This window comes from Parasteatoda tepidariorum, chromosome 5, assembly GCF_043381705.1.
Source record: "Parasteatoda tepidariorum isolate YZ-2023 chromosome 5, CAS_Ptep_4.0, whole genome shotgun sequence".
Taxonomy (NCBI): domain Eukaryota; kingdom Metazoa; phylum Arthropoda; class Arachnida; order Araneae; family Theridiidae; genus Parasteatoda; species Parasteatoda tepidariorum.
Window position 1 is genome coordinate 26,458,101 of NC_092208.1, and position 26,702 is coordinate 26,484,802.

A 26,702-nucleotide genomic window follows, 5' to 3' on the forward strand; every position below is an offset into this window, starting at 1 on the left:
TATAGTATATGTGATGAACTTAGCAGATAACTAGCGTGCCCAGGTTTTAAGCAAATACAATAAAATAAAATTATTTTTTAAAATTTGTATTCTAATAAAAGAAGGACATCTACTAATCTCAACTGGGTCAATTTTTTCAAGAGGACAAAATTAAAGCACACAGTTACATAGTTCTCCAAATTTCACATTCAAGAAAATTTTTTCAATCTTCTAAATAACTAATTTTTTTAAATATGTTTTAAAAACTTAGCTAAATTTAAATTAATGATGAGATTTTTCTATAATTGCCTGAAACACCTTTCCTTTTCATTGAACAAAAATTAGCAGAAAACCACTTTTCAAATATGTAAATCAATTTACTAAATAAAAAATTTAAAAAAATTGTAAAAGACAAGGAAAAAGCATTGATTGATCTCATTGGCATCCCAATAACTGATGCCCAATGACTTACAAAACAAAATAAACTTATTGAATACCTTCTTTATACATCTCCTCCAATTTAAGCCAGCTTTCTTTTCTGAGTTCAGCATTCTTTAGATCATCAGGTTTCATCCCAGATGAACCAGGCCAATGAATAAGGTAAAGATCTAAATAATCTAACTGAAGATTACTTAGTGATGTTAATGCTGATATTTTAGCCTTTTCAGAACCTTGATTTGCAGGGCCTATCAAACAAAGACATGAAAAATTTGCATACTCTATTAATTCAGCTGAATATGAATAAGATTTCTTAATTTACAAAGATGAATGTAGACATCTTTTAAGCCTTTGAATTACGTTCATAAATAAAGATTATTCAAATTAGTAGCAGTATATAAAAAAAACAAATAGAATCTAAGTGGAAAGTCTTTCAACTTGCTTGAGTAGGATAAAAAAGTATCTCATATTCCATTACTTAAAATAGGATCAAATAATGTTGTTTAGTTTTAAAACTTTTTTTTAATTTTTATAATAACTAAACATCAATTATAAAAAGCTTATTCAAAAAATAAGTCTATAAAAAAATTAAAATTATTATTCAGGAAAGTACTAATATATCTCTTATTTAGAGAATCTTTATTTCATATAGACTCATATTTTTTTGCAATCATGTACGGAGATATTAAAATGCAACTAAAAATATATCTATATTTTTAAGATTCATACAAATTTGAAAATTCTTTTCAAAATTTAACAAAGAAAGTGTTGGTTGGAAATATCAGCTTAACAACCTGATACATTTCATGTGCCGTCATACTGGTAAAATAAATAATAAAATGTAAACATAACAAGACACAGAATATTGTTAAATATCTATCACTAATGAAAAGGTAACAATGTACTCCAAAGAGCTCAAATAAATGCTATACAATGTAAACAACTGAAATTGACTCTTCTTTCTTCTTCAGAAAATAAAAATGATACAACAACACTCTTTTCCATATTAATAAATATTTACGTAACATAGTTTAAATTTTTTAATGGCAAATGAAATGAAAAAAAAAATGCAAGTAACAAATAAATATACATGCCATTATTTAAGTAAAACATGTTTTAATTGTGTTACCAAAATAAAAAGGATATTTTAAAATAAATCAAACACATAAGATGGTTTAAAGCAAAAATGACACAACCTTGAATTATTTTTATACTATAATCGGTACCATAGGTAGAAATATAAGCAGAATAAAAAAAATATTAAGTGTGTGGCGATATCTCATTCACAGACCAGTTGAGTGTGTTCAAATACGAGGTCACTCTTAAATATCTCTCTAGAGCCACTCAGAAAAGACTCCCAGGAAGATATGTATATTCAAGTTGAATTAGATTGTTAGTGCTTAAAGTGCTAATTGTATAAAAACATAAATATTAATTGAGAATATTTTTAATATTAAAAAAAATTAACAAAATATATTTACCTAATTTACTTGTAATAAAAACATCTTTCCTCTTTAAGTCAATCTTCTTCAAAACTTGACCAATAGAAGATTCGTTTTTATAAACACTTGCAGTGTCTATTTTAAATTAATATAAATACATTGCATTAATATCACATAATTTGAGAAGGATACTTTGAATTTAAAATAAACATGAAAGACATTGAAACATGCATGCTATGGTACTACTGGTTAGGTTTGCTAATCTGTAAATTAAAAAAAAGATAAAACTGTTGTTTGAAATACTAGTACAAGGATCATATATGTATGAGATAAAAAGAAGTTTTATTTCCCTAATTTATTGGTGATAAAAATTTAAAATTTTAACATTCTAATTTTATTTTAAATACTATTGGTTTAGAAGCATTAATAAAGGTTATTGAAATTGTTTTTGAAAATTTCTGGCGAACACATGTATATAATTTTCTGGATCAAAAGGAGATTAAGAAAAAAGAAAATATGAGTAAACATAATAAGTAAACAAATATTAAAAATATCAATGAAAATACACTAGCTGTTTAAAAGTAAATGAATTATAAAATAATAATAACAATTAAAGTTGGAAGAAAACTATACCTATAAGACGATATCCTTGATTAAGAGCAGCTTCAGTTACCTCTAAGACTTCTGGAGATTTTAAGAGGAATGTCCCAACTATGAAAATAAATATCTAATTTAGAAAGTCAGAAATACTATTCTAGCAGAAAACGAAAAATTTTTTAAGATATGCGTGTTAGCAAGACACCACTTCATCAGAGAACACACTGCCTGCCAACACCCCAGTGTGTCTCCTGATGAAGTGCTGTCTTGTTAACACACTTTTCTTAAATTTTTTTTCATTTTCTGCTAGAATAGTATTTCCGACTTTTTTAATTAAAATAAGACAAATTTGGTTTCAGCTGCTTTTCCATTTTGATTTATTATTTTAAATGTTATTTACTTATTTTGCTGTTTTCTGAATATGTGAAAATCAGTTTTATTCTTTGAATAAATATCTAATGTAAGATACATTTATTAACTTCAGAAAAACTATTCAATACCTGTAAAACTTTAACACAATTTTAAACAGCACAAAAATATTACTATTTTATCAAACCCAAACAAAGCTAATAAAAACATAGAAACATACTGCCAATGTAAGCACTAATATGGTAAAATCTTTTGGTTATTAACTCCTTCTTCACAGCAATCATTATTTAAAACTACATATTTTTAAATTGAAGATTTTTAGGGCTTGATTTTTCCTAGTTTTCCCGTCTATACATTTAATATCTAATTTTAGTTCCAGTTATCATGAAATATTTGCTTTAGATTCTTGTTAAAAAAGTGGAACTAATGAAAAATTGAAAATGTAATGTAAATGTAAATTGTAAATGTGGAACTAATGAAAAATTTAATGGGTGATAAAATGAGAATAGGCAAATTTTTTGTAACGAATAAGAGAGCTACCTATTATCTTAAAATTCAAGCTTTTAGAATTTCGAATTACGCATCAATTAAATGTGACGTAAAAATTGAAGATAATAAAAATAATACTATACGTCCTAATAGAGGCATTTGAACACCATTATTCAATACAACACTTGTCATTTTGGTCATTTAAAAAGATTATGATTTAAACAATTGAATCAACTAATTAATGAGTATTTTAAAATAAATAAAACTAAGATTAGTGTGAATTTATCAAAATCTCCCCTTCGGACAGGTTTCAGATTCAGAACGGCTTTTGATTGGTTGATTGTTTATCTAAACCCGTTTTGAGCGTTTATTTTTGTTGCATTAAAGAGGCAATTTTTGAAATACATTTGAATTTCGTTTAAATGACTAAGCTACATTTACATATTTATAATTTTCTTTTCCCTTGCTTAAGCTATTATTTAAAGCCAACACTGAATAAAAGTTTAAACTATTTACATCCAATTTAGGTTTTTAAAATGATCCTTATCTTGAGTGAATTTTTCTAGATTATTATTTTTTATAAAAGCTGTAAGCCAAAAATAAGCAATAAGTATATACCAAGATTAAAATGATTGCAAGCAAGTATAAACTGCCTTTTAAAACAGTTGATGGCGTATCTCGAAAAACCGCTAAGTAATTTCTGAGGTCGCATTAGTTATAGTGGTGTAACGTTTAACTAAAGTCAATTAGTCACTTGAGCTAAGTACAAAATGTCTGTTCTGAATTAAACTTTCGTTGTTACAAAATTTTCTTTAATTTGAATTTTTGTTTCCTAGCCAATTATGGAGGAAAGTAAGACCATTTTTTATAGTTGGTTTCTATTTAATTCTAATATGAGTTTAGGATATTTCCGTATCGTGATTTGTTGTGCCAACTACAAATGCCAAAGTCCCCTTCAGTGATAATTTTTTAGTTGCTAATGAGCTACTGCCTTAAGTCGCCAATTATTTTAGCGTAGATAGCGATCGATCCCTTTCTTGCAAAACACTAAAGAGTTTGGAATGTAAATGTAAAAAAAAAAAAAAACATTAGGTAGATTATATTAGAAACAACTTTGATTGCAACTTAGAAATGAGATGTGAAGGTTCAATCACCAATCTTCGGCATTGATCAAACAAATATTTTATTTTATTTCACTAATTTTATTTTGGGGGTTATTACTGTATCCTTTTCTGTCGCGTCAATGGCAATCTAATGGATTTTAAACTTGCAATTTTTTTTAAAGTATACTTATAGAGGTTTGCCCAGGGGTGGCTATAAAATGGTCATGTTTTTTTATTAGTTTCTGATGGTTCGTGGCCCAGAAATTGCAAATAAAACTAAACTAAACTAACTCAGTGGCGTGACAGCCCATAGAGGGCTATGGCCTACTGTGCCCATCTCAGTTTTCTTGACCTTGGGCTCTGGGGTGCAGGAGCAGGTGTTCCGGTTAGGTGGTCAGCCGAACGTGAAACCCCCAGTGTTTAGTTCCCAAGCATGCTTGGTACTCATTTATTGATCCACTGAAGGGATAAAAGACTGAGTCAACCTTGCCCGGCCCGAGGATCGAACCTAGTATCTGTGGCACGAGAGAGCGAAGCACTACCACTCGGCATCAGAAATTGCAAATACTCTATGATTATTCTGCAGCGAATTATGATTTAGAAATCATTCCTTCATTTCTGTTGTTTTATTAGAAAATATGGTATTTTTTTATTTAGCTATGCGCCTGTATTAAGTTGCCAAAAAATCTATAGTTATGCAAACAATTTTTTAATTATTTATTTTTTAACTCAAAAAAATACACACAGAAAAATGGCCTAAGTCCATGTAATTAATTAAAAAAATTCCTAGTTTTCTGGATTGGTTTCAAAGCTACAAATCTACTGAATTTAACATCAGTAACTGCGAAACCTATATAATTCAGTTGAATGTTTTTTATAAAATAAAATGTATGCAGTTAAAATTTATCAATGCAAAACATTTGAAAACTAGCATTTTTTTTTTACTTTAGTTCATTTAAGTAAAAATATATTGTTAGCAAACTATACCATCTTCTACTCCTTAGTAAAGTCCTTAAAAAAATAATAAATCAGTAAACGATTATCATCACCAGTGGAAAACAGCTTATTATTCTGTTCTCTTTTTTGCCTTATTATTTAAGTATTCAAGTGCAAAGATAACTATCTTTTCTTACTCTGTTAATTCTATGTTTCAGGAATTCCACTTGATCGAGATCTGTCATTTCAGAATATTGAAAAGAAAGCATGTACTTTAAGTTGTGAAAGTTACTTTGATTTTTTATCTGAGCCACCTTCCTTGATGAACATTTCTTCAGTTTCCATAGCTATCAAACTATGGGCAGCGGCTGGTATGAATAAACTCATGGTGAACCAACGTCAAAATCAACAACGCCATCGCCAAAATATACACGAATCGCGTGTACACTTTGAGTTAGCATACTGTCGATTGGAAGAAAAAGCGCTTAAAAAAGTAAATGAATTAATCTTGCCTGAGTCATTAAAACTTAATATAACTCACTGTATGAGGCCTATAGGATTGCAGTTTCGATGGTTCTCTGAACGAAATAGAAAAGAGTATTGTAAGTTTTATGATCTTCATAAAAAAGGAGGCTTACTCTATTGGTCTATGGAAGGTGTCATTGATCAAGTCAAATCTCTCAAAGAACTGATTAACAATGATTTGACAGGAAAAAATTTTGATTATTTCTATCAATTAGCTTGCAAGTACTGCTTAGAAGAAGATATTTTAGATTTATGGGAGAAAGCACCATCTGCAAAAACTATGCGAGTCGATACTTTAAGTGTACTCTATAACAATCACATACTAGCATATTGGACTGCTGTTCAGAATAACGAGTTGTCTGATTTGTTAGCAAAGCTTTTGACATTTGATCATGTCCTTGATCAAATATATAATTCCGAACTTGGTATTTATGAAAATATGATATTATTATCAATTTTCATTGGTAATTCATTTGCTCTTAAATATTTCTGGTTTAAATTATCAGATCATGAAAAAAATGTGAATATAGAAAACTTTGTACTTAAACTAACTGGGAAAATTAAACGCCATAAATATATTCAGTACCAAACCTATGATGTGTACACTGTTATGCTATGGTTTCTACTTGCTCAGATAAGGGACCCAGAAAAGCAGAAACAAATTTTTCATGCTCATTCAAAGACAATATTATACAGTTTGTGTTTTTATTGGCCATTTCAAAGATTTTTTGTGCCTGCAATGCTTAAGTTAATGAACTATATTCATATTGATACCTATGCATCAATTATGAAAGATCTTGTTCCGGAAATAAAAGATGGATTTTTAACAGGGGAACAGTTCAGGACAATTTGGCATCATAGCCCATTGCAATTTCAAAATCATTTCCTCTCTATCATAAACAGTAAGCCTAAGGCCAAATTATTTATGATATCGACATTGCTATTGGCTGGTGAAATTCCAACAATCTGCATTATATTGAAAAATGATTCTCCAATAGAAAGAAATAGATTTGTGGCTAATTTAATTCAGTCTAACCTTAAACGCCTAATACAGGAAAATAAGTTAAGGTTTGCTAATGCTTTGTTATCAAAGGAAATGTCAGAGAGTGACATCAATACTTTCAAGCAACATGTTATGGTCACCTATGCAAATGACTACTGTTGTGATTGCATGCGCAAACTTAATTATAATGCAACTGAGCAGTTTTTGAATTGGGGATTTCAATCTCTTAATGAAATTCAATATTTTAAGAGAAATCAATTAAATTTAAATGAAATATTTATTTCTTTAATTCAGTTAGGTGATTTTGACTATGCTAATCGCTTTTTGAGCTGGTGTTTTGATTCCGAAACGGAAGTGAATCAATTCATAAATGGATTTGTCAGTGAAGATAATATATTATATTGTGAAAAGTTGGTGTTCAGGTTAAGTTCTCTTGATAAATATGGGTGGGACATTTTTAAAAAGTTTTTAAATCACAGTTCTTGTTCCTTCTCCAAGATTACGATCTTGAAAAAGTTACTTTTAAAAGAAGTGGGGCATATAGTGGAAGCTCATAATTTGATCTTTGCAACAAGGCTTTTAAATTGGTGTCTCCCTGACATTGTGGAATCTAACCGATATAAGTATGAACTGTTGCTTTCAAGAAGAGGTATTAATTCAATTTTAGAGGCATTACTGATACTTCCAATTTGGGATAATATTAAAAGTTTGCTAAAATGGTTTTCTCCTCTGTCCAAAGAAATAATCGCTAAATTGAAGTATACGTTAATTACCAAAAAATTTCGCAGTAGAGTTTACCCTCCCCAAAACCAAAGAAGAGCTTTATTCTATGTACTAGATCTTTTTGTTGACAGTTACAGTAATCCTAACTTTGAAGGTGATATTGAATTTGATTGGCATGTGAATGGTATATTAATTGGATATAATACACAGTGAAAACACGGATACCGAATTATACTGTGTGATGATTAAACAGATTTTTTAAAAACAAAAATTATAAATTGTTGTTCTATTTTATCAAATTTGCATATAGAATTCAAATACTTTTAACCTTGCAGAATTAACTGATTAGCAGAATTTCTCCTGCATCTCCAGAATTAGCTTCAAGAATCCTTATTTTCCACCAATCTCAACATACTATATATACTTTATTATAAAAATTATGTTTTGTTAAACATATACTAATTATATAATACAAACATAGAATTAGATTCCAAAAAGTTGATTTAAACTCAATTTGAATACCATACAATAATAGCTAAAAGAGAAATAACTCTATTAATAGTGAAAGCTATTAAATAAGTAAATAGAATTTTTAAAAATCTATAAAAAAAGAAAAATTTAAAAAGAGTTTGCCAGATTTTTTTTTTTAATTAGAGCATTTTGAATAAAAACTGAATCCTATTAAAAATATTTCTTATTTTAGACAATTCTGATTAATTAAAGAGAAATAACTGATTTTTTATCAGTTGTATTTTATGATGTTTTGAGTTGCATATTTAATGTTTCTTTATAAAAAATCCATAAACCTGCTCTTTCTCTTTTATTAATTTGTCTTAGAAAAAATTTGAGTTAAAAGATAAACCGCAGATGCATGGTTTCAGCTACAAGACAAGAGCAACAGTAGACCCAAGCTAAATTTTGGCAGACCAGAGGCAAAATTTTTTATACAACAGTTATGAACAACCATTTATATTTAGCAGGACTTACAAAAAATAGAAAATACTATGTTGAGAAACAACATTCACATAAAGCTATAATCATAAAAAATGTAAGGTATATTAATGTGCTATATGAAAATAATATGAATGACGTTCATTTGCATAACTATTTTTTTTACTCGCATACAGGTAATAAAAATATTTTATGCTAATAAATTTATATAGATTTAGTTATAGGAGGAAAAAATCGAGAAGAAATTTTTTTTAACTTACCTAGAAAAGTAATACATATAAATGCAACTGGAAAAAAATAGCTAATACAGTACCAGTTTAATATAAATTTTTTATACTTATTTTTTAATATTGTAAGTTTTAAAAAAAATTTTATTTGTACAAATTTGGAAAAAGTTACAACGTAAACATTGAATGAAAAGCAATAAATAAAGCGTACAAAATGAAGGGATTATAATCCAATGACCTGAGGTAGACTGACCTAGATCGGTAACTTATTGTTAGAGCAGAAATGAAAAGTTATTTCTGTTTTTTACCCTTATTTTTAAAGACAGTTCAAGATTAAGTCAAAAAATTTCATGGGTCATTTTTTGACTGTGAGACAAAGATGAGTATAATGATCATCAAAAGTATTCATTTATAGTGAGAAAAACATCTTTGATGGGCCCTCTTACAATTCCATGAAACTTATCAATCTATTGTTAATGTTTTGTGCTTCAAGACTTTTTATGTGATCTTGGATTCCTATAGAACTGAAGTAGATTTGGATAATAAAACTTATATTTTATATCGAAATGAAAAATTCATTTAATTTGTCACATTTTTATAAAATAATTTTTTCCAAGCTCATAATAAATGTACATTTGGAAATAAATATTTTAATAAGATTTTGAGTCCTTTTATGATATTTTCTTTTGCACACATACTATATCATTATAAGTTTTATTTGTATTCTTACTTAAACAGTATCTTAATTTATTATTTAACAATACTTAAACAATTCACTTAACAATACTTAAACAATTTATTTAACTATGTTTAAATAAATATGACACAAGATTTTTTTTTCTTTAAAAAAAAAGTCGTATAACTGATTATATTTCATGGTAAAAATTCTCAAACTATAAGTTGGATTAGATTAAACTTTGAAGGTTTAATACAATTTAAAACTTTGTAAATCTTATTAATTTCAGTTTGAAAAAAAATAAGTATTTTTGAACTTGTGCCAAGACTGAATTTCAAACCGTATTGTGTATTTAAGATAGAAGTTTGTATTAATGGTAGTTTTGCTGCTAAGCATGGGCGGATCGTGAATTTGTGGGGCTCTGGGCTGAAACTACTTTGGGGCCCTAATAGCCATTTTGNTAGTGGCCCTTCCAGCATGCCAAATTTTTACTCTGTGCTTAAAATTTGTTTCTGTTGTATCTTTTTTCTATCGTTCAAAAAATATGTGCAATAAAAGAAAGGTTCTACATTATAGTCTCATCACCATGGGCGGATCGTGAATTTGTGGGGCTCTGGGCTGAAACTACTTTGGGGCCCTAATAGCCATTTTTGTCAAAAAGCTGTTTTCTATAGTGATGTAGATAAGTATATAGAAAAAATAGGACAATAAAATAGTTATATTTATTTTTTTATTTATTTATTTTAATTTGTCTATACAAACAGCAACTGTACAACATTATTGCAAAAGAAATTGACAGGTTATGTGTAGTTATGTTATATAAATTATAAAGCAACCTTTCTGCATTTTGATGCTGCTAATTCCTTTATTTGCTCATCACATTGTAAGTCCTTTGTTAAATCACAATTTATGGAAGGAACTGATAAATGATTTAGTCGATGGTTCGACATTGTTGTCCTATATTTGTTTTCTATATAAGACATCCTGGAGAAAGAGCGCTCAGCTTCACAGCTAGTGAATAAAGTAAATAAGATTTTAACTGAATGCACTCATTCACTAAATGCTCCTCTGCGTCATCTAGATAATAATCAACAATATTACGTACACTTTCCAGATCTATGTTTTCTATATTTTTGTCTTGCAAATCCAATAAATATTTGAATTTCTTGCTATACATCTCATAGACTTGGCTCCTTTTGTTTAAATCCATAATCAGCTTATTCAACGCAACGTTTAGCGTGTCTCTTTTAAATTTTCCTGCGCCGTATACTGAGAATTTATCTGTAGACTTATCAGAAAATTTTTGAGTAATGCGTCTCTTGTTTATCTCATTGTAGTCTATTCCCACACTAGTACTTAATTTTTTTGCTCTCGATCTGATTGGTGCCTTATGTTGTTCACGAAATCTTTTAATGATACAATTGACTTGTTGCCTTCACATGTCAACCACACTAACATTGATTTCTTATGTTCATTAAAATTTTCATGATTTTCTAAACAAGTTCCTATGTGTTTCCAATCAGAAAATCCGGTCGTGTATTGAGAAGGGATTTTAGAAAAAAGTTTGCAAGTCAAACTAAAACAGTACCTACCCTGGTTGAATAACATAACCAGGATCTTTCCAGTGATTGACCATTTTTCATTTTCGTAATGAAATACCTATTTGAAAATGTTCTGTTTTGTTCTTTGTATTTCTTTATTGAAGATGAATATATATTTTTCGGATCTTTATTTTAAAAGTCAGTCATTTCATGTGAGAATATGTCATTAATAAAATTATTATTTAGCAATTCTGGCCACAAGCCCACGTCAACATATTTCTCAAACTCAATTTTAATATTCTCTAAATTTCTTTCCGCCTTGGTATTACCGTCCTCTTGCTGAACACCAATATAGTTTTCAGTGGGATCAGAGGGTTTTTGGTAGTCAAGAAAGTTATTAGTAAACTAAACAAGTTTGTCCCTCTGAACGCGAGAACAGAAGTGCGGAAAAAAAAATTACGTCGGGCGTTAAGCGGCGCTCCGGGAAGTCCCCCGCAATAGACGCGAAAAAATAGACTGACCAAAAACAAGCGACGGGTAATTCCCCGTTCCATTCTATAGACGCGCACATGCATGGGTTGATTGATCTCAGGGTTCCCAACCTTATAATACTTTTTTTTTATAATATTAGATATTTTTTCAATTCAAAATATCACCTATTGTTTTCAGTGGGGACTGTGGCCCTTTGTATCCACGGGGCCCTGGGCTGCAGCCCAAAAAGCCCTTAAGTAGATCCGCCCCTGCTGCTAAGAATAATTTTTAAGAAAAAAGAATTAAATAAAGCGTATTGTTTATTCTCTAAATAAACTCATATTGTCAAAAATTTCTTTTTACTTACATTATTTTTCATTTTTTAAATAAAAATTGGAATTGTGAAAAAAATTGGATTTTGCCAACCTGGCTTGCTGCTATTAAAGCAAATAATTTGTCGAGTTATTTCTAAGGAGAAATTGTGGATGGATTAAAAACATGCTTAAGTGTTTTAGTTCATTATCTTTTTTGAATATCAAAAAGTGATTTCTGAGAGGAAAGATACAAATTATTATTAAAATATGTAAATATTTTAACTTTAATGGTCCTTCTCAATACATTTTTGAAATAAAAATATGTTTTATAAAATTAAGATTGCATTTCAAATACTTTGAAATTGTTATAAATTTCAGGGTAACAGTTGATTTTTCAGAAGTATATGGTTAAAGAGTCAGCAAAAAATAAAATTGTTTTCTAAAGGAAAAAACATAAGGAGGCTGCTTAAATATCATGTAATCATCTAAGGGATGGTGGTTTATGAATTGCTTTCTGATACAGTAGGTGCATGCTAAGTTCCGACGATGATAAGAGCATACATTACCATGCACAAGGTTTAGAAAGATTACTCACAATCTGTGCACACACAAAAGATGTTTTTAACGGTAACATTAAAATTGCATTTTCATTTACCATTTTTATCGTTTTGCTACTCAAACATTTTTTTAAAATATGTACTGTAATTTCAGATGCATTGCTATATGATCTCGAGCAAAATTATGTGTTCAAGTTTTAAAAACTATTTCTTTTGACTATAATAAATAGGAAAATAAAATAAATTTACTAGTTATAACATGCTTACTTAACCAAACTTTGAGTTTACTAATGAAATCAAAACTTTAAATTTTTTGAATAAAACAAATTAATGTGTATGACAAATTTTGTTTATGTCTAATATAATTTATGTTGGAAGTCGAAAATTATAATTCAACAGTGAATTTCATTCGTTTTATTATTAAACAAAAATATTTATTGTAAAATAATTGCTAACTTTTGTTCAAATACAACTATTTGTTACCCAGTTCCAAAAAAAAAAAAAGAAGAGGCATTTGTTACATAGGTATATGAGAAATGCTTAAGCGAAATATTAAATTTCCTCAAGCAGGAAAGAATTTCTTGTCCATGAAACTAAATTACAAGAATAATGCTGCATACAAATAGTATGAGAGGTTGTAAATCACTTTATTTTGCTGAGAAGGGTAAAAAGGAGAAAGCAAACTACACTTACATAAGATCGCAACGGCTTAGAGAAACACAACAAGTAAAAGATTCTCAGATGCTTTATTTATTTGAAATGATAATAAATATTACATCAAATTATTTGTAATAAGAAACATGGAAATAAAATTTCACACCAGTAGAAAAAATAAAGCAATTCATTAAAATATATAATATATATACTTATAAATAAATTAAACTAAAAAATCTCGAATTTTCAATCAGCTTATTAAAATTTAAAATGACTTTCAAACACCGTAAAATTATTTCGACTAATTACAATAGACATTTAAAATATTTCTGGTTTTCCATGTCTTTCAGAAAAGTTATTACAAACAGTCATAATTTTTTTGAAAAAAATCAGAGTAACTAAAAATTCTACAATTAGCATTAAAAAATATAAACTCATTTAAATTCTCTAGCACATTTATTTCTAAAAAGAATGTTAAGCATTTATACATACAAAATTTTAAAGTAACTAATTAAAAAAAGAGAGAAACAATCTGTTTTAAGGGATCTACTCAGCATAACATTATCCCAACAAAACAAATTATTTTAGGTATAAAATTTCAATGCAATTATGTAGAGATGTCCATCCAATCAGGCAGAACTGGATCACGATCATTTGACCTTCAGCGATTAATAATTGCATCTTTTGGTTGCTAGAAGAAACAAATAATTTTTCTTGTTTGCTCTATTAACAATCATTTGATGCATAATTGAAGGTAAAGATAATTATATATATAGAGAGTTTCTACTCAAATATTAGAGTATGTAAAAATGCTACAAATTTTTTTTTTAGACGAGGTAAAATGGCAATAATTTCTGGCCAATAAGCTGAACTACTTTTTGATAATTTTATGTAATTATATTACATTTCATACATTTGCTAAAGGCCTCAAAATATTTTAAACAATGCGTAACTTTCTGTTTTCATACGAATTTACAGAAAATGAACACCAAACTATTAAAAATGTAGAAAATTTATTGCTTGCAATGAAAAGAAAAGAGAAAATTCAAACCAAAATTTCCAAATATTTTAAATAAATGTGCTTATTCCATTCCTTTTACATTGTAAATATTTTTGCATTAAGCATGTAATTTTTTCAATTAAATTTCTTTATACTTATTTCAAATTTATTAACTTTCAAGTTAATTACTTCCTCATTACTTTTTAAACATTTTCAAGTCATTGTTTGATATGTTGACCTGGAATGATAGTTTTCTTGTATCCATCAAATAGTTCCATGAATAACAACCGATACAGGTTTTACTATATTGGTTTGAGAAACATAAATTCAACCATTTTGTCTTGATTCAATAATTCTCAATGGAATGAAGCAAAATAGATTGCTAAATCAATAAAAAATCTTTGGTGAAAGGTCTGAGTTTTATTCTTAGCCATTTTGAACTGAAGTAATCCTATCTAACATGTTTTTTAGTACATTTGCAGAATTTATTCACTAAAAATACATACTTCAATCGAAAAATAAAATATCTAAACAATATTCATTATTATGATGAACAAATGAATGAAAAATGTTTCATTTCAATAAACTGTATAATTTCCCCCTGTTATAGTGGGAAGACTCCTTAAAAACAAATATTTCATAGCAGAATAAAAAAAAAGCAATATAAAGTCTGTCTATGTAAAGAACTCTGATTACCATTCATCTAGAACAGGGATGGGGAAACTACGGCCCGTGGGCCAACTGTGGCCCGCCTGAAGGTTTTATGCGGCCCGAGGACAGAATTTTAACTTGCCGATCCGTGGCGAATATAAACAATATACATTATACGTCCATTTTATTATCTACTTTGTTTAAAGCTATTTTTGTTCTTTCTTTTTTAACAAAGTACTGATGACCTTTTTACTTTCTCTATTTTTGTTCGACAAGCCATAAATTGATGGAAATAGTTAGCACAGACAGCTTCAATTAGTAAAATGGTGAAAGCAGAAGTTCCTTATAGAATAGCCGTAGATTAGCTCCAACTAGTGTTTGTCTTTCTCGAGAAGCTGACATATGGAATTAAATATAGGTGAATTGTACTTCACATGAGGCAGACTACACATTTTTAAGTTCCAACGAGCGGATTTTTCTGCCGGGGCGAGTTCTAACATTATTTACTGCGTATGGAAAGATTGCACACATACAACGTCATTGTAAATAATAGTGAAATTATTAAATGCATAAAATGGCTACTGCTTTTTTGAGTTATTTGTAAAATTTCTTAACCCAAAAATGGCAAATAAAAAACGCTAAGTTGATGTAGAGTGCCATGCGTTCAATGATGAATTGACTTTTATTTCGGAAATTAGAATTTTTATTTTAGAAATTTTTACTAGGCCCACCAAATTTTTTTTTTTATAGAGTTTTGGCCCACAACCAAAAAAGTTTGCCCATCCCTGATCTAGAACATTGATAGTGACTAAGGTTTTGAGGTTTAATTTTAAGTAGGGGTGGGGTGTTAGACCGATATTTATGACAGATTTTGGTTAGAGTCATTTTCGTCAATACCCTTTTTGAAATGTAGTAATTCTTGTTTTCACAACAGCAGGCAGCCTTAGACTTTAAGATGAGAGTTCTTCATATAGACTGGCTATAAAGAAAGCATAATACTAATTAAGAAAACATAGGAGATAATGTATGATTTATTTTTAAAAGGTTAAGGATTTGAATTTCAAATTCGTAGAAGTGTAAAAAGGATATTGACATATAAGTTACTGGCAAGTATGAAACGATGGCATGGTATATAATACTGAATGTTTCTAGGCAAAGTATAATATGTGAGAACAATTATGTTCTACAGATACACAAATGATATTTAGGCAAAGTATGAAAAAATCTGATAAGGCTTTTATATAAATGACATGCACTGTCAAAAATACAAACGTTATTCTGAAAAAATATTGAGAGTGCAGCTAAAAAAATTCATTCAAAATACCTAAAGAAAACAGAAAGTTGTAAACATTTATGCTGTTCCTATTAAGGACATCAAAATGTTCATTTAAAAAATAAGAATGAGTTTTAAAGTCTGTGAGGAAACTGAAATCTGCAAATTAGGGTCCCAATGTCAGTAGACAATTGTAAATTTTAGAACTCACAATTTAATTTCAGATTATTTGTAATTTGCTATACCTAAGGAACTATTTATGCATATCAAAAACACTTTACACACAATTTTTAAACTTGTTCATATAAAGATAAATTCATGCTAGAAAAAACAAATGATAAAAGTAACTTTTAAAGTAACAATTTTTCATCATTTATAAATTTAGAATAGCTGAAAAAGTTTCAAATTATACCATGCACAAACGTTTACAGAATTTTAGACTATGATATAATAAATAACAAGAGCCAAAATTCAAACAGAATTGGATTAATTGCTCTTCAAAAATAAGAATTTAAAAATACAAAATTTTTATTGGTTCGCATAAATAAATCTAGCAAAATGGTAAATAATAAAGTTAATATTAAAAGTTTTAAATTTTTTTACCTTACATCTAGACCACTTAGTTTGAAAGTTTAAAATCCAAATCTGTTAAAAAAAAGATGCATTTATTCACAGAAATTATATTTTTGTGCTAGATTTTATAACTTAAAACATTGTCTGTAAAAATTAATTCTCACATTTAAAGCTCAAATCTTTTAGATTGCATGCTAATATGCAAAATTCTATAAACTAGATATTAAGTTATTTAAGTCGTTCTTTATTTTGAACTCTGTACACTTGTTTTTCAAATTTATGAAGTAACAAAAATGCAGATGTTGAAGCAGTCTTCACATGTTAGAACTGCCTATAAAAGATCAAATTATATTTTTCTGTAATTGGTTTCACAAACAGTTTCTCTATGTTAAAAATTATGCAGTAAGGTTAACATGAAATAATAATGTAATGTTTAAGATAGGCAGCAGAAAAATGTATCAATATTATTTTCAAAGTTCAGTTTGAATACATATAATTAAATATAGTCTAATGGTAAACAGAAATATAATTGTAAAGTGTGAAAACTTTTTAGCAGTTTAAATGATAATTTGATCTCTATTCCTTGACAATATTTTTTTTCTTTGAAAATTGTTAAAATGATAACAATAAGAAAATATTTCATATTTAAAATCATATTTATTATATAAAGGTAATTAACTTTTTATAGCACAGTAGTTACATAACACTTTCAGGCATAATTTAACAGCTCTTCTCAAGTGCAGATTTTAGAATTTGCTGGTATATAATAAGCTAATATTTAGTCAAAATAATTCATAATTTTCGTTAAAAAAAGTAATAAGTTCTTATTCTGAGTATTGACTTTATTATAAAAACTTTTATCTGCGTTCTATACAGGGTGTAAATGATTTTAATCAAATGATTAAAATCATGATTTAAATCAAATGATTTTTTAAAAAAAATCACTGATTTTAATCAAAAGACGAATTAAATGCAAAATTTGATATAATATCATATGGCTGTTGAGCTCATTTGCTCAATCTTTTGGCAAAAGATTTGCAAGATTCCATGCCTAATGTAACAGAACATGTTTTACAAGTTATAACATATTTCCGAAATCATCAAATAATTAGAGCTAAATACAATGAGCTTAAAGGTACTGGATTAATTCGGCCAACTGAAGTGCGCTGGAATTCTATGTGTGATTCATTAGAAAGCTACATCAAGAATTGGTCAACTTTCATGCAAGTTTGTGAGGATAATAGGGATGATATCGACACCAATATCAGGTCAAAAGTCATGAATATGGCAATTAAAAGAAATGCAGAAGATATGCTTTTAATGTTAAAACCCATTTCTGTAGCATTAGATAAAATGCAAAAAGATAATTGTAGTTTATCAAATGTTGTCAACATCTGGAAAAATTTAAAGGAAACTCTGAAAGATTCTAATAATAATTNTATGACAAGTAAACAGAAACAAAAAACACCACTATCAAATTAAATTTATATTTGGAATCCAATTTAAGAAATACAAACATTGAAAACTCAAAAATTTTGTATGCACAATACATGAGCTTCATATTATAAGAATTCCATTACAACATTAAACAAGTACATACAAATATAATCTAATTAAAAAATATAATTACAATGAAAGATTTTAACCGTTAAAAGAACTCAAAAGAGAATAGCAGCAATAGTCATAATAGAATTTTTAAAAACTTAATATGAAATACACTTTGTTTTAAAGTAGTTTTATCTTGAAAAAAGTAGTAGTTTAACTTTGTAATGTTCTCTCAATTAACAGACTCAAAAGATTTGATCTACTAACATTGCTAGCAAAACTAAAGTTTTGTATATTTTTTATTACCTTTTGCTCAATTTTTTTATTATAGCATGGCGGTTTGGCAGATGGCAGAGTTGTCACGTAATAAGTTATATTTTATTCACAAGTAAGTTTTGATACTTATGTATTTAAGTGTTTGTAAGATTTCATGTGTGTTTAGCTCATGCTAGCTAAACTAAAAAGTTTTGAATATTTATAATTTCTTTTGTTCGCATATTTTTAAAATTGCACGGAGGTTAGGCAGGTAGCAGAGTTGTCAAGCAATAAGTTATATTTTATCTGTAAGTAAGCTTAGATACTTACGTATTTAAGTGCTAATTGTTAAATCTCATGGCTGGATATCATGTGTATGTCAACCAGAATGTTTACTATGGAATACTGAACTCTGAGGACTACGAGTGAAATAAAATCCAAAGATCTCCTTATTTTAATTTGTCAAGAAATATAGTCGAAGAGAATTCATGATGTTCCAACTGCTGCATGCTTAGGGATTCAGCCAACCAACATGCATTATTGTGTTCAAATTTGCCAACCGTATGTTTTGTTAAGAGCTCTGTTCAATATAGAAGTTGGTCCCATGTTACTACACTTATACTCTACTTTTCCCTTGGATACCAATGTTGAAATAAATAAACTTTGTTATAATTTTCCTCCCATTTCCTGATTTTGAGTGAAATGTCACATCTTTCAGTTAATATCACAATTTCAGTTAACTACAAATGCTTACTTCCTCACAATCAGATCTGGAGCTAAGAAAAGAATAAGCTTGAACATTGATCCTCTTCTCATTACAAAATTTTCCTATTTCTTTTTGAGTTAGGTATAGATGAACTTTTATCTAAGGAATCATTTAAAAAGAATGCTAAAATATTTGAACTAGAAAAATTTAACCATAAAAATTAAATATAAAAAAATAACCACAAATAATTGATACTCATTTATTAAAAATACATACTTATTTACATACTTGTACAAGCAAATAGGACAGTACCATGGGTCCCTGAATATAAGGACCTTAAAATATTTCCCAATTTAAAAGATATTTTCTAACATATTAAAAGTGCCCCGGGGATTGAGGGGCTCCACTTGTGTTTGCCCCTAAGCCCCCGAGAATCTGGCTACACTACTGAACTTTACATTAATTAACTCTTTGCTATATGCAAAATAATAATAAATAAATCTATTATAATTTTAAATTCAATTAAGAAGTTATATTATTATAATATTGTTCAAGATAGTTTAATCATTAATCCATAAAGTAAACAAAAAAGTATTTTAATATATTCAAATTTAATTTTAAGAATCTTAAAACTATAACAAGCAAAAGACCACCCTTTAAATTAATAAATTTTTATTCTGTATTCTTAAATGCACATTTCTCTAAATATGCAAAATTTATTCTGCATTCTTAAATGCCCATTTTTCTATCTATGCAAAATTAAATAAATAAAAATTTCTCCTTTATGAAGTATATTTAAGGCAAAATCATAAAGTTTAAAGTGCTTAAATTTTATCATGATCTTTTTTGATAATATCCATTAAAAAAAATTTTAAGTAAGAAAAAAATGTCAATCACCCTAAATTAATCTATTAAATACTTTTATCTTATTAAGATTAAATACTGTACCTATAGAACAGCAGGCACAACACTACAGTACTGTAATAACTCCTGAATATGCTGTTTAGTGTAATTGGAGACCCCTATTGCTTTGAATTTGCCTGTAAAAATAACATTTAAGAGCATTGCTATCTTGATATACATAGAACCTTTCCCATAAAATATATTCTTGCTTCACATATTCTTGTGAAATATCAATTTTGCAAGAACATTTAAAACATTATTAAAATCTTCAACTTAAAATTTTTTGTTCTTCATTCAACAAAAACACACTGACTTATTAAATAATAGCATGTGAAATAATAGCGTGTGATGAACTTAGCAAATAACTGGAGTACCTTGGTTTTAAGCAAATACAATAAAATGAATAATTTTGAAAAATTTGAATATTAATAAAACAAAGGCCTCTACTCAACTCAAAGGGGTCAATATTTTCAAGGGGACAAAATAAAAGCACACAGTTACAATAGTTCTCAAAATTTCACATTCAATAAAATGTTTTTAATCTGTGAAATAAATTTTGTAACTTAGCTGAATTTAAATATTTAAATTAATGAGAAATTTTTTCTATAATTGCTTGAAATTAATGGTTTCTATCTTTCACTCTCATTGAACAAAAATTAGAAGAAAACCTTTTTTCAAATAAATCAATTTACTAAAAAAAAAACAGGGAAAAAGCATTGTCTATGATTGATCTCATTGCGTCCCAATAACTGATGCACAAAGACTTACAAAACAAAATAAACTTAACTGAATACCTTCTTTATACATCTCCTCCAATTTAAGCCAGCTTTCTTTTCTGAGTTCAGCATTCTTTAGATCATCAGGTTTCATCCCAGATGAACCAGGCCAATGAATAACGTAAAGATCTAAATAATCTAACTGAAGATTACTTAGTGATGCTAATGCTGATATTTTAGCCTTTTCAGAACCTTGATTTGCAGGGCCTAACAAACAAAGAAAGACATGAAAAATTTGCATACCCTATTAATTCCACTGAATATGAATAAGATTTTTTAATTTACAAAGATGAATGTAGACATCTTTTAAGCCTTTGAATTACATTCATAAATAAAGATTATTCAAATTAGTAGCATTATAGAAAAAAAACAAATAGACTCTAAGTGGAAAGTCTTTCAACTTGCTTGAGTAGGATCAAAAAGTATCTCATATTCCATTACTTAAAATAGGATCAAATAATGTTGTTTAGTTTTAAAACTTTTTTTTAATTTTTATAATAACTAAACATCAATTATAAAAAGCTTATTCAAAAAGTAAGTCTATAAAAAAAAATTTAAAATTATTATATGAAAGTACGAATATATCTCTTATTTAGAGTATCTTTATTTCATATAGACTCATATTTTTTTATAATCATGTACAGAGACATATTAAAATGTAACTAAAAATATATCTATATTTTCAAGATTCATGAAAATTAGAAAAATTTTTTTAAAATGATCCCCTCAAATGCACAAAGACTTACACAAAACAAAATAAACTTAATTGAATACCTTCTTTATACATCTTCTCCAATTGAAGCCAGCTTTCTTTTCTGAGTTCAGCATTCTTTAGGTCATCAGGTTTCATTCCATATGAGCCTGGCCAATGAATAAGGTAAAGATTTAAGTAATCTAACTGAAGATTACTTAGTGATGTTAATGCTGATATTTCCGCCTTTTCAGAACCTTGATTTGCAGGGCCTAACAAGCAAAGAAAGATATGAAAAATTTACATACTCTATTAATCAGCTGAAAATGAATAAGATTTTTTTAATTGAATGAATGTAAACATCTCTTAAGCCTTTGAAGTAGGTTTCTAAATAAAGTTTATTCAAATTAGTAGCATTGAAAATAACAAAAAGAAATAGAATTTAAGTGGAAAGCCTTCAAACTTGCTTCAGCAGAAGAGAAAAGTTTCTCATATTACATTACTTAAAACATTACTTACTTACAAGACATAGAGTATTGTTAAATATCTATCACTAATGAAAAAGGTAACAATGTATTCCAAAGAAGAGCTCAAACAAATGCTATACAATGTAAACAACTGCAGTAGACCTTTTTTTTTCTTCAGAAAATAAAAATGATACAACAATATTCTTTTCTATATTAACAAACATTATTTAAGTAACATAGTTTCAATTTTTTTAATGACATAAATAAAATAAAAAATGCAAGTAGCAAGGAAATATGTATGTGTTTATTTAAGTAAAATATGTTTTAATTATGTTAACAAAATTGAAATAAGTTGGATGTTTTTAGATAAATTAAAAACATATAAGTTGGTTAAAAGCAAAAACAGCATAACTTACAAATATTTTATTTATTATCAGTACCAAAGGCAAAAATATATTCAGAAAAAGACAGAAAATCTTAAGTATGTGGCGATATCCAATTTCATTTATTCAAATATGTGGCTAGGCTTAAATATCTCTCCAAAAGCACTCAGAAAAGATTCCTTGTTAGTTCTAATAGGTTATGAACACATAAATATTAATTAAGAATTCATTTTTAAATAATTAAAAAATAGCAAAATATATTTACAAAATTTATTAAGTAATAAAGACATCTTTTCTCTTTAAATCAATCTTCTTCAAAACTTGACCAATAGAAGATTCGCTTTTATAAACACTTGCAGTGTCTATTTTTAATTAATATAAATACATTGCAATAATAACATATGATTAAAAAGTAAAAAGGATACTTTGAATTTAAAATAATTTTTCGGATTCTATTTTTAATATTATTTTTTTAGCAGCATTAATAAAGGTTTCTGAAATTGATTTTTAAACTTTCTAATGGGCACATGTAAATATAATTCCCCAGATGATAAGGTTTAATAAGATTAAGGAACATACGAGTAAAATAAGTAAACAAATATCAAAAACATAAAAAAAAATACACGAAATGTTTAAAGGTAAATGAATTATAAAATAATAATAACAAATAAAAAGTAAGAAGAAAAATATACCTATAAGACGATATCCTAGATTAAGAGCAGCCTCAGTAGCTCCTATGACTTCTGGAGATTTTAAGAGAAATGTCCCAACTATAAAAATAAATATCTAATATAAGATATATTTGTTTAGAAAAAAAATTCAATATCTATAAAACTTTAAAACAATTCTAAAACACACAAAAAATCTACTACTTATTAATCCCAAAAATCTCTAATAAAAACGTAGAAACAAATTGTTAATCTCAGCACTAATAAGGCAAAATCTTTTGGTTATATACAGCAATCATTACATAAAACTATACCTTTTCCAATCAGAGTTACTTAATGAGACTTGATTTTTCCCAATTTTCTCATCTATACATTTAATATCTAATATTACTTCGACTTATCATGAAATATTTGTTTCTGTTTCCTGTTCATAACAATAAAAAAATGTCATTCCTTAAGCTGGAAATTTAATGCGGAAATAATGAAAAATATAATCTGTGTTTAAATGGCAATAAACAAATTCTTTGTAACGAACGGGTCAACCACCTACTATTTTAGAATTCAAGTTTTTAGAATTTTCAATTAAGCATCAGACATTAAAAAAATTGAAGATTTCAGATTCAGACTTCATTTGATTCATTGATTGTTTATCTGAACCCGTTCTGAGAGCTTATCTTTGTTATGTTAAAATCCGAATTTGAGAGGGAAATATTAATCTCGTTTAAATGACTAAACTACTTTTACACACTTTATTGTTTATTTTTCTTTGCTTTGTTTCTTAATTAAAGCTAACACTGAATAAAAGTTTAAAATATTTATATTCAATTTCAGTTTAAAAATTATCTCTATTTAGAGTGAATTTCCCTAATTTTTTCTTCTTATTTTATATAAAAGCTGTAAGCAAAAACAAACATGATTGGATCTATTGATTAATCAATTTTGATTGTAAACACGTTTTCAATAGCCGCTGTACTGATTTCATACCTTATGATTTTTAACACATTTTAATCATTAAATGCTATTTTTTTTCCAGTTTCTCATTTCTGTACGTAACTTATTTGAAGAACATAGTTTAACTTGTTTTCAGTGTTTTGAATTAGAGTTGACAAAATGAATATGTTAAAATATAAAGAAGTTATTGAAGAAGGAGATTTAGTAATCATATATTTAGATGTTCGTCATATGTATCCCCTCACAATTAAAAATGACGAAGTTTTCCAAAGTAAATACGGTGCTTTAAAACATAATGATTGTATAGGTAAAAAATTTGGCAGTCCTGTGCCATGTACTAGAGGATATGTGTATGTACTTTTTCCTACACCTGAGTTGTGGACTGTTACCTTACCACATAGAACACAAATTTTATATGCTGCAGATATTAGTTTCATAATTATGCAATTAGATTTGAAACCTGGATCTGTTGTGTGTGAAGCTGGTAAGAAGTGTGTTTAATCTATATTTTATAAATTAATAAAAACTTGGCGACCATTTTGGCATAAGTTTGGTTTAGATAGTCTTCTCATTAGAACATACTTATGTCAGTTATGCTCAGTTTTAGATAGTGGGCTACCGTACTGAAAAATGCAGAAGCCATCCTTATGTTCTTGTATTTGTAATTCTAATAATGCAATGGGCTATTAGATTATATCTGAAAGTAATAATAATAATATACATACATATAGCTACTTTTTTTGTGTTTCAATGCGGGAATAATAAACGAATAACAATTGAAGGCATTAAATCTAAATTATTGTAATTTTAAGATTAAAAAGTATATTAAATTTTGAGAACAAAAATAAAATGTTCATTAGTCATAAAAGTTAAATCTTATTACGGAAACAAAATTTCTTGGTAAAATTACTAATACAGTGCTAAATTTGTGTGAAGGCCATCATTGTAATTCTGAGATAATTTTCATTTATCCATCAATTAAATTTTTCTTTCTGGGAAATTTAACAAATTCATGGGAAATTTTCTTTCATTGTGTAATTAACCTATTGTCTCAAACACAATTTGCTAAATAAAATGGTCAACATTTGATTCAAATTCTGCGAACCAGACTAGCAACTGTTACTAGACTAGGAGTGCACAAATAAAAGTGATTTTTTTTCTCTTTCATACTGTACTTAATGTTTTCGATAATTCTTCCAAGTTAAAGGGATTTCTGGGACTTTTATTTATAAGCCATTCAGATAAAGAAAGAAATGAATTTATTTCATGTCTAATGAAGTTTTCTCCCAATTTTATTATTTTTATGTCCCTACCTATTATGATTTGATAATGATAGATAAAAATTAAGGTATGGTTATGTTAACATAGTAGATAGCAAATATTAGTCTAGCTAAAATATTTTAAAATTACATTAATAGTAAGGCTAATCACAAATCAAAATCGTGATGTCATAAATAAGAATCTTTGTTATATTAAACTCTGTTATTAATCATAAGAATTGAAACTTGAGATCAAATTTCATAGTTTTCACTTTGACAACCTTGTAAAATTGTGTGAAGCATTTTCACACATATATTTAATGAATCTGAATATTACCCTCAAGTTTTCAATATGCTATAGTATATGGCCTAAGGGCTACGAGTGGCCATCAAAGTTTTTTTGACTTGCTTCTGAGCTTAATTAAAATAGGAAAAATCGTGATTTTTTTCAGCCATTCTTTTTAAATATCATGATTTAATTCGGCTTTTCTGAATCAGTGTATGTATTGATTGTAATAATTTAATTTTAGAAGTTTTATTTCTTATAAAGAGTTTAGTGTTTGTTGTGAAATGTAATTTATTATGAATTTGTTAAATAAATTTAAAACAAAACAAATTAAAGAAGATCTGTGAGAAAACTTAATTAATCTGATGCTCTATTTTTAACAGTAGTTATAATTTTTGTTCCTTGTGTTCAAGATAACTTTTCTGGTTAATGCAATTTTTTAAAATTTCTGTTTTATTTTTTTATTTTTTTTACACTATAGGTAATGTACCTTTAAATCTGTTGTAATAATTTGTTCTGTAAGAATGTTTTTTTAGATAAATTTTTATTATCTCTGCACTCTAATGAAAAATTTAGCTATGCATGTCCATGTGAAATTGCTAGTTTACTGTAAAATAAAACTGTAGCACATCTTCCATTTTTTAAGATTATATTTTTATACTTGTATTGGCCATCATAATTATATTTTCTGATTTTTGTGGCCCTTAGTCCAAATTCAGCTATGCATCTATACCTATAATTTAAAATAAAGCAGGATTAAATTTTAATAAAGCAGGGTTTCCGCTACGGTAGCTTTTTTCGCAAAATGCGAAAAGACCCCTCAAAAATGCTAAAATTCAAGAAAGCATTTTTGCTAAAGGATTTTACTAAATTCCATAAAAAAAAAAGCTTCCGCGAAAAACCATGACGCTAACATCCATGAAAAAAACTTGATCAAACAAGAAGTAGAAAGAATCTAAATATCTTTTGCAAGAAGAACCATGACGCTAGCGTTCACGAATATACCAATGTTTTATATACCAATGATGTGTCTGAACAGTACCCATTAATAACTTCTGTTATAGAGTATTGTGCAACAATACCAATGCACACTGTTGACTGTGAAAGGGGCTTTAGCTGCCTTAATTTGATTAAAACTAATATTCGAAACAGGTTGTTAATCAGCCATGTAAACAATTTGTTAATGATTAATATTGAGGGCCCTGAAAGTGCATTTAACTTTCAAGAAGCATTTGTAAAATGGGCAAACATGAAAGAAAGGAAGATTGTTAATTATAAACCAAAATGTTTTGATAAATAATAAATGTGTTTTTTTTTTTT

The 26,702-nt window shown here is 27.6% G+C and overlaps 3 protein-coding genes across 3 annotated transcripts in view; 2 read left to right on the plus strand and 1 right to left on the minus strand.

Moving 5' to 3' along the window:
* The window catches only part of LOC107452237 (glyoxal reductase), a gene marked incomplete at its 5' end in the record, with an annotated part of 32,231 nt that extends 9,243 nt beyond the window's left edge, over positions 1-22,988 (minus strand). Inside the window, 3 exon segments of the mRNA XM_071181212.1 lie at positions 477-665; positions 21,452-21,640; positions 22,911-22,988. Of these exon segments, the coding sequence (XP_071037313.1) occupies positions 477-665; positions 21,452-21,640; positions 22,911-22,988 (456 nt within the window).
* On the plus strand, positions 3,985-9,441 carry LOC107452235 (uncharacterized). Its single transcript, XM_016068580.4, has 3 exons — positions 3,985-4,052; positions 4,085-4,166; positions 5,572-9,441. The coding sequence occupies exons 2-3, from the start codon at positions 4,157-4,159 to the stop codon at positions 7,815-7,817; spliced, it is 2,256 nt and encodes a 751-aa protein (XP_015924066.2). The 5' UTR covers positions 3,985-4,052; positions 4,085-4,156; the 3' UTR covers positions 7,818-9,441.
* A 673-nt stretch (positions 22,989-23,661) lies between the features above and the next one.
* The window catches only part of LOC107452236 (tRNA methyltransferase 61), a 10,934-nt gene continuing 7,893 nt past the window's right edge, over positions 23,662-26,702 (plus strand). The window contains exon 1 of the mRNA XM_016068581.3: positions 23,662-24,321. Coding sequence (XP_015924067.1) covers positions 23,997-24,321 — 325 coding nt within the window. The 5' untranslated portion in view covers positions 23,662-23,996. The remainder of the gene's footprint in view (positions 24,322-26,702) is intronic.